This window comes from Colletotrichum siamense (genome assembly GCF_013390195.1).
Source record: "Colletotrichum siamense strain Cg363 chromosome Unknown KSG_Cg363_contig01, whole genome shotgun sequence".
NCBI lineage: Eukaryota > Fungi > Ascomycota > Sordariomycetes > Glomerellales > Glomerellaceae > Colletotrichum > Colletotrichum siamense.
Window position 1 is genome coordinate 2,755,925 of NW_023501014.1, and position 13,711 is coordinate 2,769,635.

Below are 13,711 nucleotides of genomic sequence, written 5' to 3' on the forward strand. Positions count from 1 at the left end.
TCGGGGGGCCTGGAGGCAGACTCGATGTCCGTTGCATACCCAAGGCGCGACTTGGAAGGGTAGTTGGTCGTGGCGCTGCGGGATGCGAAGCTTCAGAGCGAGCACGCTTGTTTCCAGCGATGGTTGTGGTGGTCGAATAGGCATGGCCTTGTTCCTGTGCGGCTTGCACCGAGGTTTTATGCCATGTGCCGTTATTGGAGGCCATGACGAAGCAAATATTTGATGGTGAAAAAAAAAGAATCCATGGATTAATGCAAATTCAAGCTTGGCACAGCTTTGAGTCTAAACGCAGGCAGGTGTTTGGCTATTTGGGCAAGTTTTGATGGCCAGCAATCGAGCTTCACCGATAGGCAGCAGGCGTCCCGATCATGGCACTTGTTGATAGAAAACGGGCAAGCGCGTTCTGCAGACGTGTGAAAGGCACAAGCAGGGATGACCCGCCTTGCAGGGGTATCGCGAAATCATGTGTCAAGAGCGGTATTACCTCATCTTGCTCATAATGAGGGGGGGAGGTACGTACCGGCGCTGTTGCTTGTCTGGCTCTTCGAGTCGAACATGGGGCCAGCAGTGGGCAGGCAGCCCAGTGGTCGCTGGACTCGGCCGGGTTGACCGGGCCTCGGTACGTACAGTCTTCACTGGCTGCCCGTCCTTCCCAGAGATCGGGGATCCACTCCACCGAGCCACAACTTCACACACGGCCTGGTGGGGTTCACGCGCGTGGCTTCTCATCCGTTGCCCCCGTGTGGCTGACTACTCTGCTCGAACGGGCCAGACGCGGCACTGACAATTCTCTTGCAAGATTTTTTTGGGATCGGGGCCGATTGGGTTGGGGTCGGACTACTTTAGCCTGGCCCGGTGGACTAATGCCACACGCATACGTCGGATTTTGGGGCGGGAAGGGGGAAGGGGGGAAAGGGATGGGTCCGCTCGGCTCTTGCTTGGGAGGGGGGCTTGTCTGAGTTGTAGGAGATGGGAAAAAGGGACCGGTCGGAAATGGGAACGGAGAACGTCTTGTAGAACACCAGGCCCGATCTCATGTCGAGAAGAGAACACAAGACATGGTCAAGACCAGACCAGAAGAGCCGGAAGAGGAGTAGCAAGATTGAGGACAGGAACAGCGCGAGAAGAAGGGCAAGAAACAGCATCATGGCAGACTTGGGACAGGGGGTTGGCAGGGTCCTGTTCTTTGTGTACGCAGCGCCAAACCAGTGGTCAGCCCCAACCATCAGGAACCCGAACAGCACCGTACTTAATTAAGTACGCAGGTAACCAAGTCGCGGACGAAGGATGATCCAGGTAGGTCCAAGAGCCAGCGACAACCCTTCCCGGAGGTACGCTACGCACCGGCGCGGTGGCCCCCAGGCCCAGTCGTCCAGATGAGGTGCAAGACCCTGTCCCCGGACAGGGATCATCATCTGGCCCCATCCATTCGTTAACGCACAGCACCTCACCTCACTAGCCTGTCATGGCCTGTTACCAGCGACCATCATCGACCACCATCCATCTTTTCCTTCCTGCGTGATGGTGTTGATGAGATGGACGAATGAACATCGATGGTATCTTCCGGTTGCTGATTGATGGACGTCTGCCAGTTTGCCTTCTCAAGCTGGGCTTTGGGACCGGTTTTGATACGGCTTGTCAGCCGAATGTCAGCTTGACGGCGTTTGCTGCGCGGTAGTTGGCAGCGATTGTGGCGTGTTCCCCTCATCAAGTCCCGTTACGTCCCCTCGCCCAACGATGTCAAGTACCGTCAGAAGAAGAGGTTCTGTGTGCGATGATGGCGACGTATTGAACGCTCCCCAAATTGTATGGTCCTGACATGCGCAGGTCATTGAGTATTTTGGTGACGTTGAAATTTTACCCCGTTATTGAGTTCAGCCACGACGTTGTTGACGGCCCCATGCAGGCACGTCTGATGACTAGCCTGGGGATGCCAAGGCAATTGGTAGCTGTTCAAGGACTCCGCGATCCAAGTTTTGGACACTCGCACATTCTTAAATACCGCTTTCGCTGTCTACCGCCTGGTGTTTTCCCGATGAAACAGGACGGGGTTTATTTGACAATGCATGATTTCGTGGCCGGTGGATTGAGGGCGATTGGAAATGGGCCTGCGCCGGGAATGCGCCTGTCGCTGGCTGGCGGTCGGCCCCTTGCACCATGCGGCATGAGGTGCCCTTTTTTTTTTCTTCGCTTGTGCCGGATCAACCGACAAATGCGGTCAACCTCGTCTGTCTTTTTCTGACGTCCACCGTCTTCGCTGGAGCGAGCCTCAGGCGCCACGGGACTGCCTGCATCGCGATTTTTTGGATGCACTTCATAGTCGCGATGTCGCATAGTTGGATTGCAGACTTGAGCCGCAGCCCTCTTTTCTTCTCCAACTTCTTTTCCCGTTGTCCCTTCATCGCGAGACATTGGGAAATTGTGTGCGATGGGTGTTGGCTGGGCGCTAGGTCGGCCAGTGAGTGAGCGAGTGTGCTTATTGGTGACCCAGTCCGACTGCAGCTGAGCCAAAGATTGTGCATTGTTCAGCAGGAGCCTCTCATCATCTTGAGTCGCCGTGAACTGACGGCTAGGCTACAATTGCCAATGATGGACGAAGCGTTATCAGCACCCGTGTTTGAGAAAGGCGAATGGTAGGGCTGGGATGTCTTTGGTGGCTGTACAGCGACGGTCGCGCAGTCGACCATTCAAATACAGAGTTGAGGCGCGGTCGTTGTCATTGACAATTACAGGTTGCCCTTCACCTCATTAGTCGTGCTCACCAAGGCGTCGCCCCATTTATTTTGCGTGGTCGCCTCCGCCGCTTCTTTGACCACGGCAGCGCTGATGGGCGAGATTGACGAGGAGTGATGCCATCGCACGATCGTTTCCGCTCAGTATCACCAAGCTCATTGGCCCTGGATGTCGCCGAGGTGAGGCAGAACCAGATGATGCTGCGAGCGAGGGTCGTTCGTTCTGACAGTGTCGGTCGTCGTCAGGGTACGTCCAACTTGGGGTCGTGGCGCCTCAGTCATGGCAAGGAAGGACAGGGTAGCATGGAGGGGATACGTACCGGTTCGGTCGTCTGGCAGCGTCCCTTGCGGCTCCACCCCGACGTCGAGGCACGCAGTACCAAGTACTTCGGTCAGGTATCCCACACAAACCTCCATCGTGCTCACTCCCCAGTACCGGGATGTACTCGAGAGGATTGGTATGTGGTTTGAACTTTGAAACACACAGTAGTATTGTTTGCGCTGATGTGTCTTCAAACCGGACGGTCATCAGAAACGTCAAGAAAATATTGCATTCGCTTGGAAACAAATCCTGGACTAGCGGGGAGCGGGAGCGACAACGCCTCGATCTCGTCTGTACCTGACGAGGTACGAAGTACTATGGTACGCCGCACTGGACGGGATGGTGTGCGCCTTGCCTCGGAACAGCTGGATGGGCAACGGTCGGCATCTGACTGCTACCGCGATGGACGTCCGCCGCAGCCCACCCTCAACGTCGACGGCGAGAGCACAACTCTGCAATCCGTGAGAAAAATACGTCGTGTATGAAATCGGGTCAATGTGCTTGGGACGGTTCCCGCCCGGTATGGTATGGAAAGTGCCGACCTGCTGGAGCTCAGGAGCAGCTCGCCTGATTGCACGGGCTGAGGCTGGATGTCGACAACAAAAGGGATCGGAAGCCCCCACAGCCTGATCTGACCTCTGGCACAATGGCCGCTCATCGGTTCTTTGTGCTGCCCCAGACTACCTTGCGCTTTTCTTGATGCCAGTGCCGCCGGAGAAATGAAGGCTACCAAGCGACATCGTTAATACCGACGGACGCGTGCCGCAAATTGCGGGTGCATTCCCAAAAGGCAAATCAGCCTAGCATGACTCTCTGCAGACAGCAGCTATTGATTTTCAAATACCAACCGATATGGTCTACCAGGTAAAGAACCGTTGCGAGGACGAAAGCTCCGCCAAGAGATGTTGTTCAAATTGAGAGGAGGGGAAGCCTGTGGACGGGGGCAAAACAGCCTGCAACAGAAGACCAGAGAAAAAAGAAAAAAAAAGGCGTCAAAAAACCGATATCCGGGCGGGCTGTGGGAGGGAGTGGTCGCGCAGTGATATGCTCCGGAATTGGAGTTCCCCATGTCGTGCATATAAACGTTGGCAGGGCTCACATACCACCAAATTTATTTGCAAGAAAGGGTGGTAAGGGAGAGCAGAAGGCCAATGGTGCTCCTTATCCGAAGCCATGCTCATGGCTGAAGCAGAAGTGAAAGAGAAGGTACCCAGATGAAGTGCTATCGAATAATTACCAGGCTAGGCAGGAACCGTGTCTGCATGGGGTGCACCCGCCCCGAGGCACCTCCCGTTACCCATTCCTCGCTTGTGTTAGACGGAGACGATCGCGCGAGAGGCCGAGTGAACGGTCAACGACCAGAGTGTACTGTTCAGAACAACCCGCAGAATTGTTTGAGCGATCGATATGGATTGCATGACCAACTTGGGTCGACGCGCAGGAACGGCTCAAAGTTTGGCACTGGCGAGGCAGGAACTAAGCAAGCAACAGCAAACCGGCCAGACGGGGACAGACGCAAAGACGCCGCGACAGTGGTGGGTGGTGTTGTGTTAATATTTGGGTGGGCGGCCAAGAGCCACTGGGCTAGCAGAAGGTGGGATGGAATTGGAACCGACACACATGGGTAATGACGGGGGTGTGGACAACATCTCGTAGACATATCCCTACTCCGTAGGGAGCACTTCGTTTCCACAGGGTTGGACAAGCCGGGGTGCGACGAACCAAGGAAGGGGATCGAAGGAAGAAGTGGGCGAGTCGCCGGACACAGCCAGCCAGCAGCAGCAGCACACATTACTATGTACATACTTGGGAGCGGCGACCGTCGGTCGACTCGAGTTGAATCAAAGCACGGTTGGCCGATGGCCTCTGGTGTTTCCGCATTTCAGCTTGGACACAGGACGAAAAGGTACATAGAAGCATGGATAGGGAAGTCTATATAGCCCATGTCGACACTGAAAGTGAGGTCAGTAAGAGTCCAGATATGCTGCCAGGTAAATCTTGACCCGGCAAGGATGCATCTGAGGCACTGCGGAACACATCAGCAAGCCACGACGTGCGGGTGTGTGTGTGTGTGTGTGTACGTGTGCGGATATCGAGGAGGATCGAAGACTGAGATACCTGAATGGTGGTGTCGGCGGCAAACAGAGCATGTACCTTTAAGGTATCCCGTGCCTCCAGAACTGAGGCGCACCATTTGGCTTGGAGTGAAGTCTATGGCTATCGCTGCAGTGATTGTATGATGCCCTTATCCTCTTGCCAAAAGACGGACAGCACCAAGGTATTTAAACCTGAAGACGTAGGCGGCGGAGAGCATTGGCTGGGAGAATTAGCGATGTCAAAACTGCAAGGGAAAAGAACACTACATAGGGCGCAGCAAGATGGGTGGGGGAGGGAGAAGGCAGACGGCGTGGACGTGGACAGCTCGTCTGGTAACGTGGAGGGAGGCAATCGTGCACGCGAGCGCGTGAGAGGCCAACGAGGCAGGTAACAGGTAGCAAGTAAGGTAGGGTAGCAAGTAGGGGATATGACGGACGTGGCAGTAGTAGGAACTGCGTGGGCAGAGTGGAAAGAGCGACAACCGCAGGCGCCGCAATGCCTTCCTCGCCTTAACGTCTCATTTGCCATGGCCATCGTCTCTGCACCCAAGTTCCAGGGATGTTTTCCTCTTCGCACTCTCCCAACCAACCTAAGGTTCTTCTTGCCTTAATAATGCCGAGCTGCTTGCCTGCATATCCGCTGTTGGCCAAAGGGCGAGTGAGGTACGAATGTTCTTGAGGTAAGGTAGGGAAAAGGAAAAGGAAAAGATAGCCAATTGAGGTGGAGGGCTTGTACAGACACTGGGCGAGGTACATGCCATCGTGCCTACCTAGCCAGACCCCCGACCCCCGTCCCAGGCCAGACCCAACAATGGAAGCCAGCCAGCCCCGGCCGGCCGGCTGTTTGAACGTCAACGTCGTCAACCTAGTTTTTTCGTCGTGAGTGAAGTTAATTGAGCCTGCTGCCACCTCGCCCTCCGACCTGGACACACACTGACGACTTCCGACACGCTGGGGACCGACATTGAATTTATTTGCCCATAGATCGGGATGCCGATGGCAAGACATGAGGTCGGGGCAAGGTGTCTGATGTCCGATGAAGGCAAGGCAAGGCAGGGTTTGTATGCACGGAGGACCCAGTCAAGGTACGTCAATACCTCGCCCAGCAAGCGAGCGAGCGGGACGGCAAGACAGCGAGACGGCGAGACGGCGACAGAATCAGAAACAGAGCGATTGAGCAGAACAGGTGAGCGCGCCATCAGGAGGGGCAGCAGGTCTGGAGGCTGGGGGCACCGTATACACGCGCATCCTCGCTTTACACTTTCCCCCCATCATTTCTTTCCTTCCCTCTTTGCAGTCCTCTCAGTAGTCGTGGCCATGTGGTTAATGGCAGGAGACGAAAGTGAAAGGCTAGACACATGGTGCTGCTGCCGCCCTCACGCAGACAATCCAAACATGCGGTCGGCCAGAGGGGAAAGGAACATCCATTGCCTGCGTCGGATGTGTCAGGGCAATCCCCCCCAACTCCCACAAAGAGCGCATGGCGGCGATCTGATAGAAGGAGAACAGAGGTGAGATGGACATGGGGGTGTGTGGTTGGATTCTGCGGCGTTGGCAACCTTGGGGTGAGGTGTGAGGTCGACGGGCCCTTGGTCTGGTGCGAGAGTGATGACTGTGGGAGCGGGTACAGAGGTACAGAGTGGGTCTGGTATCATGCAGGTTGCATCGATGTATCGTTACCACAGACTACGGTGAGGTTTGGGTGTGGCTGGAAGTACCGCATCCTGACCTGCAGCAGATCGATACCTCCCGCGCAGCCCCACAGCAGGAGAGGGAAAAAAGAGAGAGAAAGAGAGAGAGAGCGCGGGCCTGGCTGCTGTTTTTCTGCTATTCCTTCAACTGCTGCCGCCGCCGCCTCTGAGGCCCAGACGGGACTGGAGAAGCATTGCCTTGGCTTAACATTGATCTGTTGTTGATAGGCCGGTACGTACCGGACACCTCAGGTACTTGACCCATACTTTACCTTACCTGCCACTGCCAGACCTGACGCTGCCATGCAGCGCGGTGCGGTGCGGCAGCGGTTGAAATAGTCGCCTTAGCAGGAGCCACAATATGCGGCAGCAAAGCAGAAGAGCACCTCAGCAGAGCCCGGAGTCATGGGCGCGGCAAGGCAAGACAGCACAGGGCAGGGCCAGGAAGACAGCTGATGAGCTAAAGCGAAGGTGAAGAGACAAGCCGATCGGGGCAGGGCCAGGTGCAGTCAGAGACAGAGAGGCATGGAGAGAGTCGCTGAGTAGAGAGTAAGGTAGAGAGCAGAGAGCAGACAGCAGAGAGAGAGAGAGATATGCAGCGGTGCAGCAGTGCGGTGCGGGTGCTGGCCCTTGTCATTGTCCTGGTCCCTGGTCTTGGTCCATCCAATTCTGGTCGTGGTCGTGGTCCTGGGAGCTGGGAGCTGGGAGTGGGAATCGGAGCTGGTACTATGCAGTAGTAGTATCCGTAGTAGTAATGTGGTGAGTGGTGTACATATGGCAATGGAAGGCAAGGTAAGGTAAGGTAGGTAATGTAGGTAGCTGGTATTGGCTGCAGCGAGCGAGCGCGACCTTCGTCGACGTTTCCCGTCCACGGCCGCGGTCACGGCCGCACGTCTTTGGTTCCTTTCCATCCATCCTTACCTACCTTGCCTTACCTTTATTTCTCCATACCTACCTTTTACCTCTTTCTACCTCTCTACCTCTGCCGCAGTACCTTGCCTCTTCCTGGCCTTGCCTTGCCGTGAGGTACCTTGCCTGCCTTTTCCCACACCTCCACGCCGGCACCGTACTTTCCTTGCCTTAGCATTTGTCTTCCGCTTGTCTGGACCCGGCCCCGTCTTCCTCTTCTCCTTCCATCTTTCCACATCACTTCCTCCCTGCCCATCTTCACCATCTTCAAACTCAACCCAATTCACCCAGCTTCACCTCTCCCTGGTCGCGCCGCCTTCCATCTTGACGCTCGGCTGTCATTTTCTTCCGCTCACAGCCCATCGTCCTCTCACAACACACACTCACCCTTCCCTTTTCCTATTCTACAGAGTACACTCACACTCACTCTCGTCCACACGCATACATCCCATCCACACAAGCATACGCATCCATATCCCACACTCACGCGCACCCGCCCTCTTCGGCTTCGCTGTCTACCTGCAGGACTTGGTCATATCCAAACATTGTCATCATTTGAATATCACAGTACCCTCCTGCTCGAGTCTGTCTCCGACTCGTAGCCGTCTCATGGGCTCCATCTGGTTTCCATCGCCCGTCGCGTTGCATCACTAGCTGTCGACTTCTCTTTCGATCGGTCGTCGTATGGCTCGGAGCCTCCCCTTCGTTCCTCCAGAGACGAGCTTCGACCTGTCGGCCCTCTTGCTTCTACCTTTTTTGCGGGAAGGGCCCCGACTATCATCAACCTGCCTTCTGCCATCGCGCAGCTAGCCACAAGAACAATGGCGCAGAAAACACAAAATGCTAGCAGTTCTGAGGACCAATCTGCCAGCGCCACCCCATCCGCTCAAGACGCCTCGGATTCCGCGCAACCTTCAACGTCGGGCGCATCAACCTCCAAGGCATCCTCCGCCGCCCAGAAGGCGAATCTGACTGAGCTTGATGCTGCTCTGCGCAACTCATCTCAACCCATGGCCAAGTCATCATCATCTGGCTCAGACCTTGCTGCCAAGGACGCCGCCATGGAGGCGGCCAACCCCTACGGAACGCGCTCGCGGAATCGCACTGGATCTTCGCGCCCCAACTACGCCGAAGACAGAGACATCGACGTTGACATGTACGACGACTTCCCCGAAAAGAAGGATCAGGAGTCCAAAAAATCGGCGCGTCACAGTAACGTGTCAGCGACTTCCGCACAGGAGCCTCCGCGTTCCAACGGCCCATCCCGCAAAGCTCTCACATCCGACGACACCAAGGCCGTCTCCTCACAAAATGGTGCCAAGGATCCGCAGCCCGCCGCCAATCCAGCTCCGACGGCACAAACATCCAGCTCATCGGCGACGACGCAGCCCACCAAAAAGCGCAAGGCCACCTCTCAAGCTGCATCACAGGCACAGGCAGCACCATCCGCCGCTGCATCGCGAAAAGCCGCGTCAGGTCCCTACGCCAGCTCATATGCAGAGACGAACATGCTCAGTTTCGAGAGTTGTGGCGCGAACCCCAAGGATGGAAAGTTGGTGGCGGATGACGGGACTGTACTAGCACCAAATGGTAAGACACCAACAAACCACACACCCATCCTTGTGCGCATTTGGTTTTTTTTCGGGAGGGTGGCATGCTGATCCGCATCACAGACAACGTCTACCTCGTGTGTGAGCCCCCAGGCGAGCCTTACTACCTAGGCCGCATCATGGAGTTTCTCCACACGCAGAATGACAACACCAAGCCGGTGGATGCACTTCGCATCAATTGGTTCTACAGACCAAAGGACATTGGAAAAAAGGTCAACGACACTCGCTTAGTGTTTGCGACGATGCATTCCGACATCAGTCCTCTGACGGCATTGCGAGGCAAATGTCATATCAAGCATAAGGCTGAGATTCCCAACATGGACGAGTACCGGAAAAAGTCAGATTGTTTCTGGTATGAGAAGCTGTACGACCGCTACATCCAGAAGAATTACGACCTCATCCCCACGTCCACCATCGTGAACGTCCCCGAAAGGGTGAAGAAAGTGTTGGACGAGCGCTGGAAATTCGTTATTGTGGAGCAGGGCCGCGGAAAAGAGTTCACTAGCGCGGTGAAGTCCTGCAAGCGATGCAGCGGCTACTGTGCAAGGTTGGTCCACCCATTTCGCCGTTTGAGTCCGAGAGAGGGACCTGGGGTCACTAATAGTGCAACAGCAATGACTCGGTCGACTGTGCTGTGTGTAAGAAGACATATCACATGAATTGTGTCAGGCCACCGCTGTTGAAGAAGCCCTCAAGAGGTTTCGCCTGGTCTTGTGCTGCATGCAGCCGCGCGCAGGAGCGCAAGTTGGAGGCTCGCCACACGCCAAATCTGCTGGATCCCGCCGGCGACGACGACGATGATTTGTATGATGATGATGACGATGAAATGCAAATCGACACCGAACGAACCAGTCTCGCCGACGACGACGAGCACCGCACCGGCACGGCTGAGCAGATTTACCAAGCGAGTCTTTGGCCTTGGCGATATCTTGGAATGCACTGCAAGCCTGAGGATGCACTGGATTACGATGATCGCATTTACCCACGCGCCAGCACCCGCATTGGCCCGAAGCATCAAGCCAACGTTCTCCCCTGGCCTGGTCAGCCCGTGCAGTATCAGAAGCCTCTGGAGACTAGGAGGCAGGGCAAGAAGGGACCTAATCTCTCCAAGGAAGCTCAGGCAAAATTGGAGGAAGAGAAGCTCAAACGCGAAAATCGGCCGAAGTGGGTGCAGGACGAACCCCCCGGCTATGTGGCAAGAGGAGAGGATCTCGACAGTGATGACCCGAATGCGACGTCCACACGGGTTTGGATGCCTCCTGCGGATACGGAAGCCAACCAGGGCTGGGAAGATAAGCTGGACAAGTACATGGAAAAGGCTGAAGAGCAGGCACCCAAGTTCAATCTTCCCAAGAACTCCACTAACCTGCACGATGTGGCCCTGGAGACGTACTTCAACAGCGGCTATAATTCGGACCGAGCCCTCAAACTATTTGCAGAGACCGACAAATCAGCCTTCAAGGAGCCCGACCTGACCGCTACTGAGCAGAAGAGGTTCGAAGAGGGTGTGAGCAAGTATGGATCTGAGCTCTATCTGGTTAAGCGGCACGTCAAGTCTGTTTCGCCAGGCACAATCGTCCGTTACTACTACACGTGGAAAAAGACGCCCCAGGGCAAACAGATTTGGGGCAATTTCCAGAACAGGAAGAGCAAGAAGGAGGCCAAAAGGGCGGAACAGGCTGCGAGCAAATTGCAGGACGACATTGCCGACGACGCTGACGATTCAGCCTTCGACGCCGAAAAGGCCCAGACCAAGAAGAAGGGCTTCTGTTGCAAATTTTGTCACACAAAGTATTCCCGACAGTGGAGGAGAGCTCCGAACGCTTCTGGAACGCCAGTCACTGAGACTGGAGGCAAATCCTCAAACAAGGACAAGGGCGGCCAGTACATCCAGGCACTTTGCCGCAGGTGCGCAGAGCTGTGGCGGCGCTATGCCATCCAGTGGGAGGATGTCGATGAGGTTGCGAAGAAGATCGCGCAAGCTGGTGGTAAAGCCTGGAAGAAACGCCAAGATGAGGAGTTACTCAAGGAGCTCGAGGCCGCCAAGGAAATGCACACCTACTGGAACACGCCGCCGCCCGTCAACACCCCAGAGCCACCTGCAGCCGCCGTCGCCGCACCCTCCAGCGAGCCGCCACGCAAGAAGCTCAAGGGAGCCGCCCCCGACCGAGACTCAGAGCCATTGGCGTCCGACTCTGCACCCAGCCACCCGAAGAAGAAGGAGAAGGCTGCCGAGAAGCCTGCGCCCCCGCCAGCTCCCGAGATTCCCAAGGCGCGGACCATGCCTTGCGCGATTTGCAACCAACTAGAGCCATTGGGAGATCAGCATCTGTCTTGCAAGGAATGTCGCTTGACGGTCCATCGCAACTGCTATGGTGTTGTTGACAATAGGAACCCTGGTAAATGGGCTTGTGATATGTGCGTCAACGACAAGAATCCTCAAATCTCTATCGTAAGTCATACTCCCTACTTGTCAGAAGTCTGCATGATATTGACTCCCAACAGCAATACAAGTGTGTTCTGTGCCCTATTGAGCATACAGAACATGACTTTGTTGAGCCGCCCAAGGTCTCTACCTCAAAGAAGAAGTCAGAGAAAGAAAAGGAGCGGGAGAGGCTTGAACGTGAACAAGCACAGAAAACTGCCGACTACTACCGGAAGAAGCAGGAGGAAACGAACCGACCAGTCAACCCTCGGGAGCCCCTCAAGCGCACCGCCGACAACAACTGGGTGCATGTCACCTGTGCTGTCTGGACACCCGAAGTCAAGTTTGGCAACGCCAAGGCTCTTAGTCCCTCTGAGGGCATTCCTTCTATTCCTCGCGTGAGGTATGATGAAGTCTGCAAGGCCTGTAGCCACAAAGGAGGTGCCTGCGTTGCCTGCCACAACTGTCGCAATCCTGGTATGTTTCTAAAGCCCCTTGTCTGATGAGCTTGTCTAACAACCGTCTCATAGTTCATGTTGAATGCGCTCGCCAGCAGGGCTACCTCCTTGGATTTGACATTACGCCCGTTAAGGGGTCCCGCAGAGACCAATTCAACCTGGTGACTATTAACGGCGAAAGCGGTGTCATGTCCGCGACAGTTTGGTGCAAGGACCATGTTCCAACAAAGTCCATCGTCCACCGAATGCACGACATTGTCAACGAGGATGGGCTCAATGCCCTGCAGCTCTACGTCCAAAGCTACAAGCAGGCCGATCTCACTCTGACTGGTACTGTGCGGAAGGCCAACCTGATGACAAATGCTGCGAAGATGGGCAGTGTGCCTGTCACTCCGGGTGCTCGACGAGCCTCAACCACAACTCTCCCAGTCAATGGTATTTCCCACCAAGCAAACAGCGAGACAGCCCACGATCACCAGGCTGGAGAGAAGATCTGCATTACTTGCGGTATTGATGTCAGCCTCAAGTGGTGGCCTATTGAGAATTCTGACGAGCGAGAGCTTACCAATGGCCACTATGGAAGTCTCGGATCGGAGGCTCAAAAGTTCGTGGAGCAAAGAAAGTTCCAATGCCACAAGTGCCGTAAGGCCAAGCGGAAGCCCAATCCCCATCCACCGAAGGATCCTTCTCCCGTCGTTGAAGCTGCACGAGTGGTGCCTCCGCCGCTCCCAGTGGTTCCGCCACACCATGCTCTTGCTGCACCCCCGCCGGCTTTGAGAAGCCCTCCGACGACCGGCCCAGAGGCTAGAGCGCGCAGTCTCTCGGCATACGCCTGGGTGGCCCCGGCACCAGCTCCGGTTGTTGCTGCCGCCGCTGCCGCCAATGTCCCGGTACAGCCTCCGCCCCCGCCCCCGCCTCCGTCTGCACCTGTCTCCCAGCCCGCAGGACATCCCCCGGCGGCTCCTACAGCGCCACCACCGGTCCAGGCCCCGGCACCTCCTCCTATACCGCCACCAGCGACTCACCAGCCTTCTGGCCCGTATGGCCATCCACCTCCGGGGCCAAGGTACGACTGGCATGGTCGCGCTCCTCAACACAACTCGCCGCCTCAGCGACATCCGCCTTTCCAACCTCTGTCTACTCTGCGCCCGCCTCCGATGGCCGTACCACAGACGCACCCTCCATTGCCGACGGGTGTTCCAAACGGGCATATGGGCCAGCCAGCGCCACACGGAATGCCGCCTTCTCCTCTCATGGCAGGCCCTATTACTCACGGACCACCGTATATGCACCCTTATCGGCAGGACGCACATGCGCCACCACATGGAATTCCCAACGGCGGACCGCCCCAAAGAGGCCCCGACTCATTTTCGCGAGGACTGTTGCCCCAACGAGCGCCGTACGCCAGTAGCCCTCCGGGACATGACGCGGGAGGCCCTCTGAGAACTCCGGGCATGCGGCCAACGAA

The 13,711-nt window shown here is 56.1% G+C and overlaps 1 protein-coding gene across 1 annotated transcript; it reads left to right on the forward strand.

Annotated features, from left to right (window-relative positions):
• Window positions 1-8,571: 8,571 nt before the first annotated feature.
• On the forward strand, window positions 8,572-13,686 carry snt2 (Lid2 complex component snt2; the record flags this gene model as incomplete). The annotated part of the gene is made up of 6 exons (XM_036632564.1): window positions 8,572-9,340; window positions 9,424-9,907; window positions 9,973-11,812; window positions 11,866-12,262; window positions 12,316-13,309; window positions 13,356-13,686. The coding sequence occupies 6 exons, from the start codon at window positions 8,572-8,574 to the stop codon at window positions 13,684-13,686; spliced, it is 4,815 nt and encodes a 1,604-aa protein (XP_036502212.1).
• Between the last annotated feature and the right edge of the window lie 25 nt (window positions 13,687-13,711).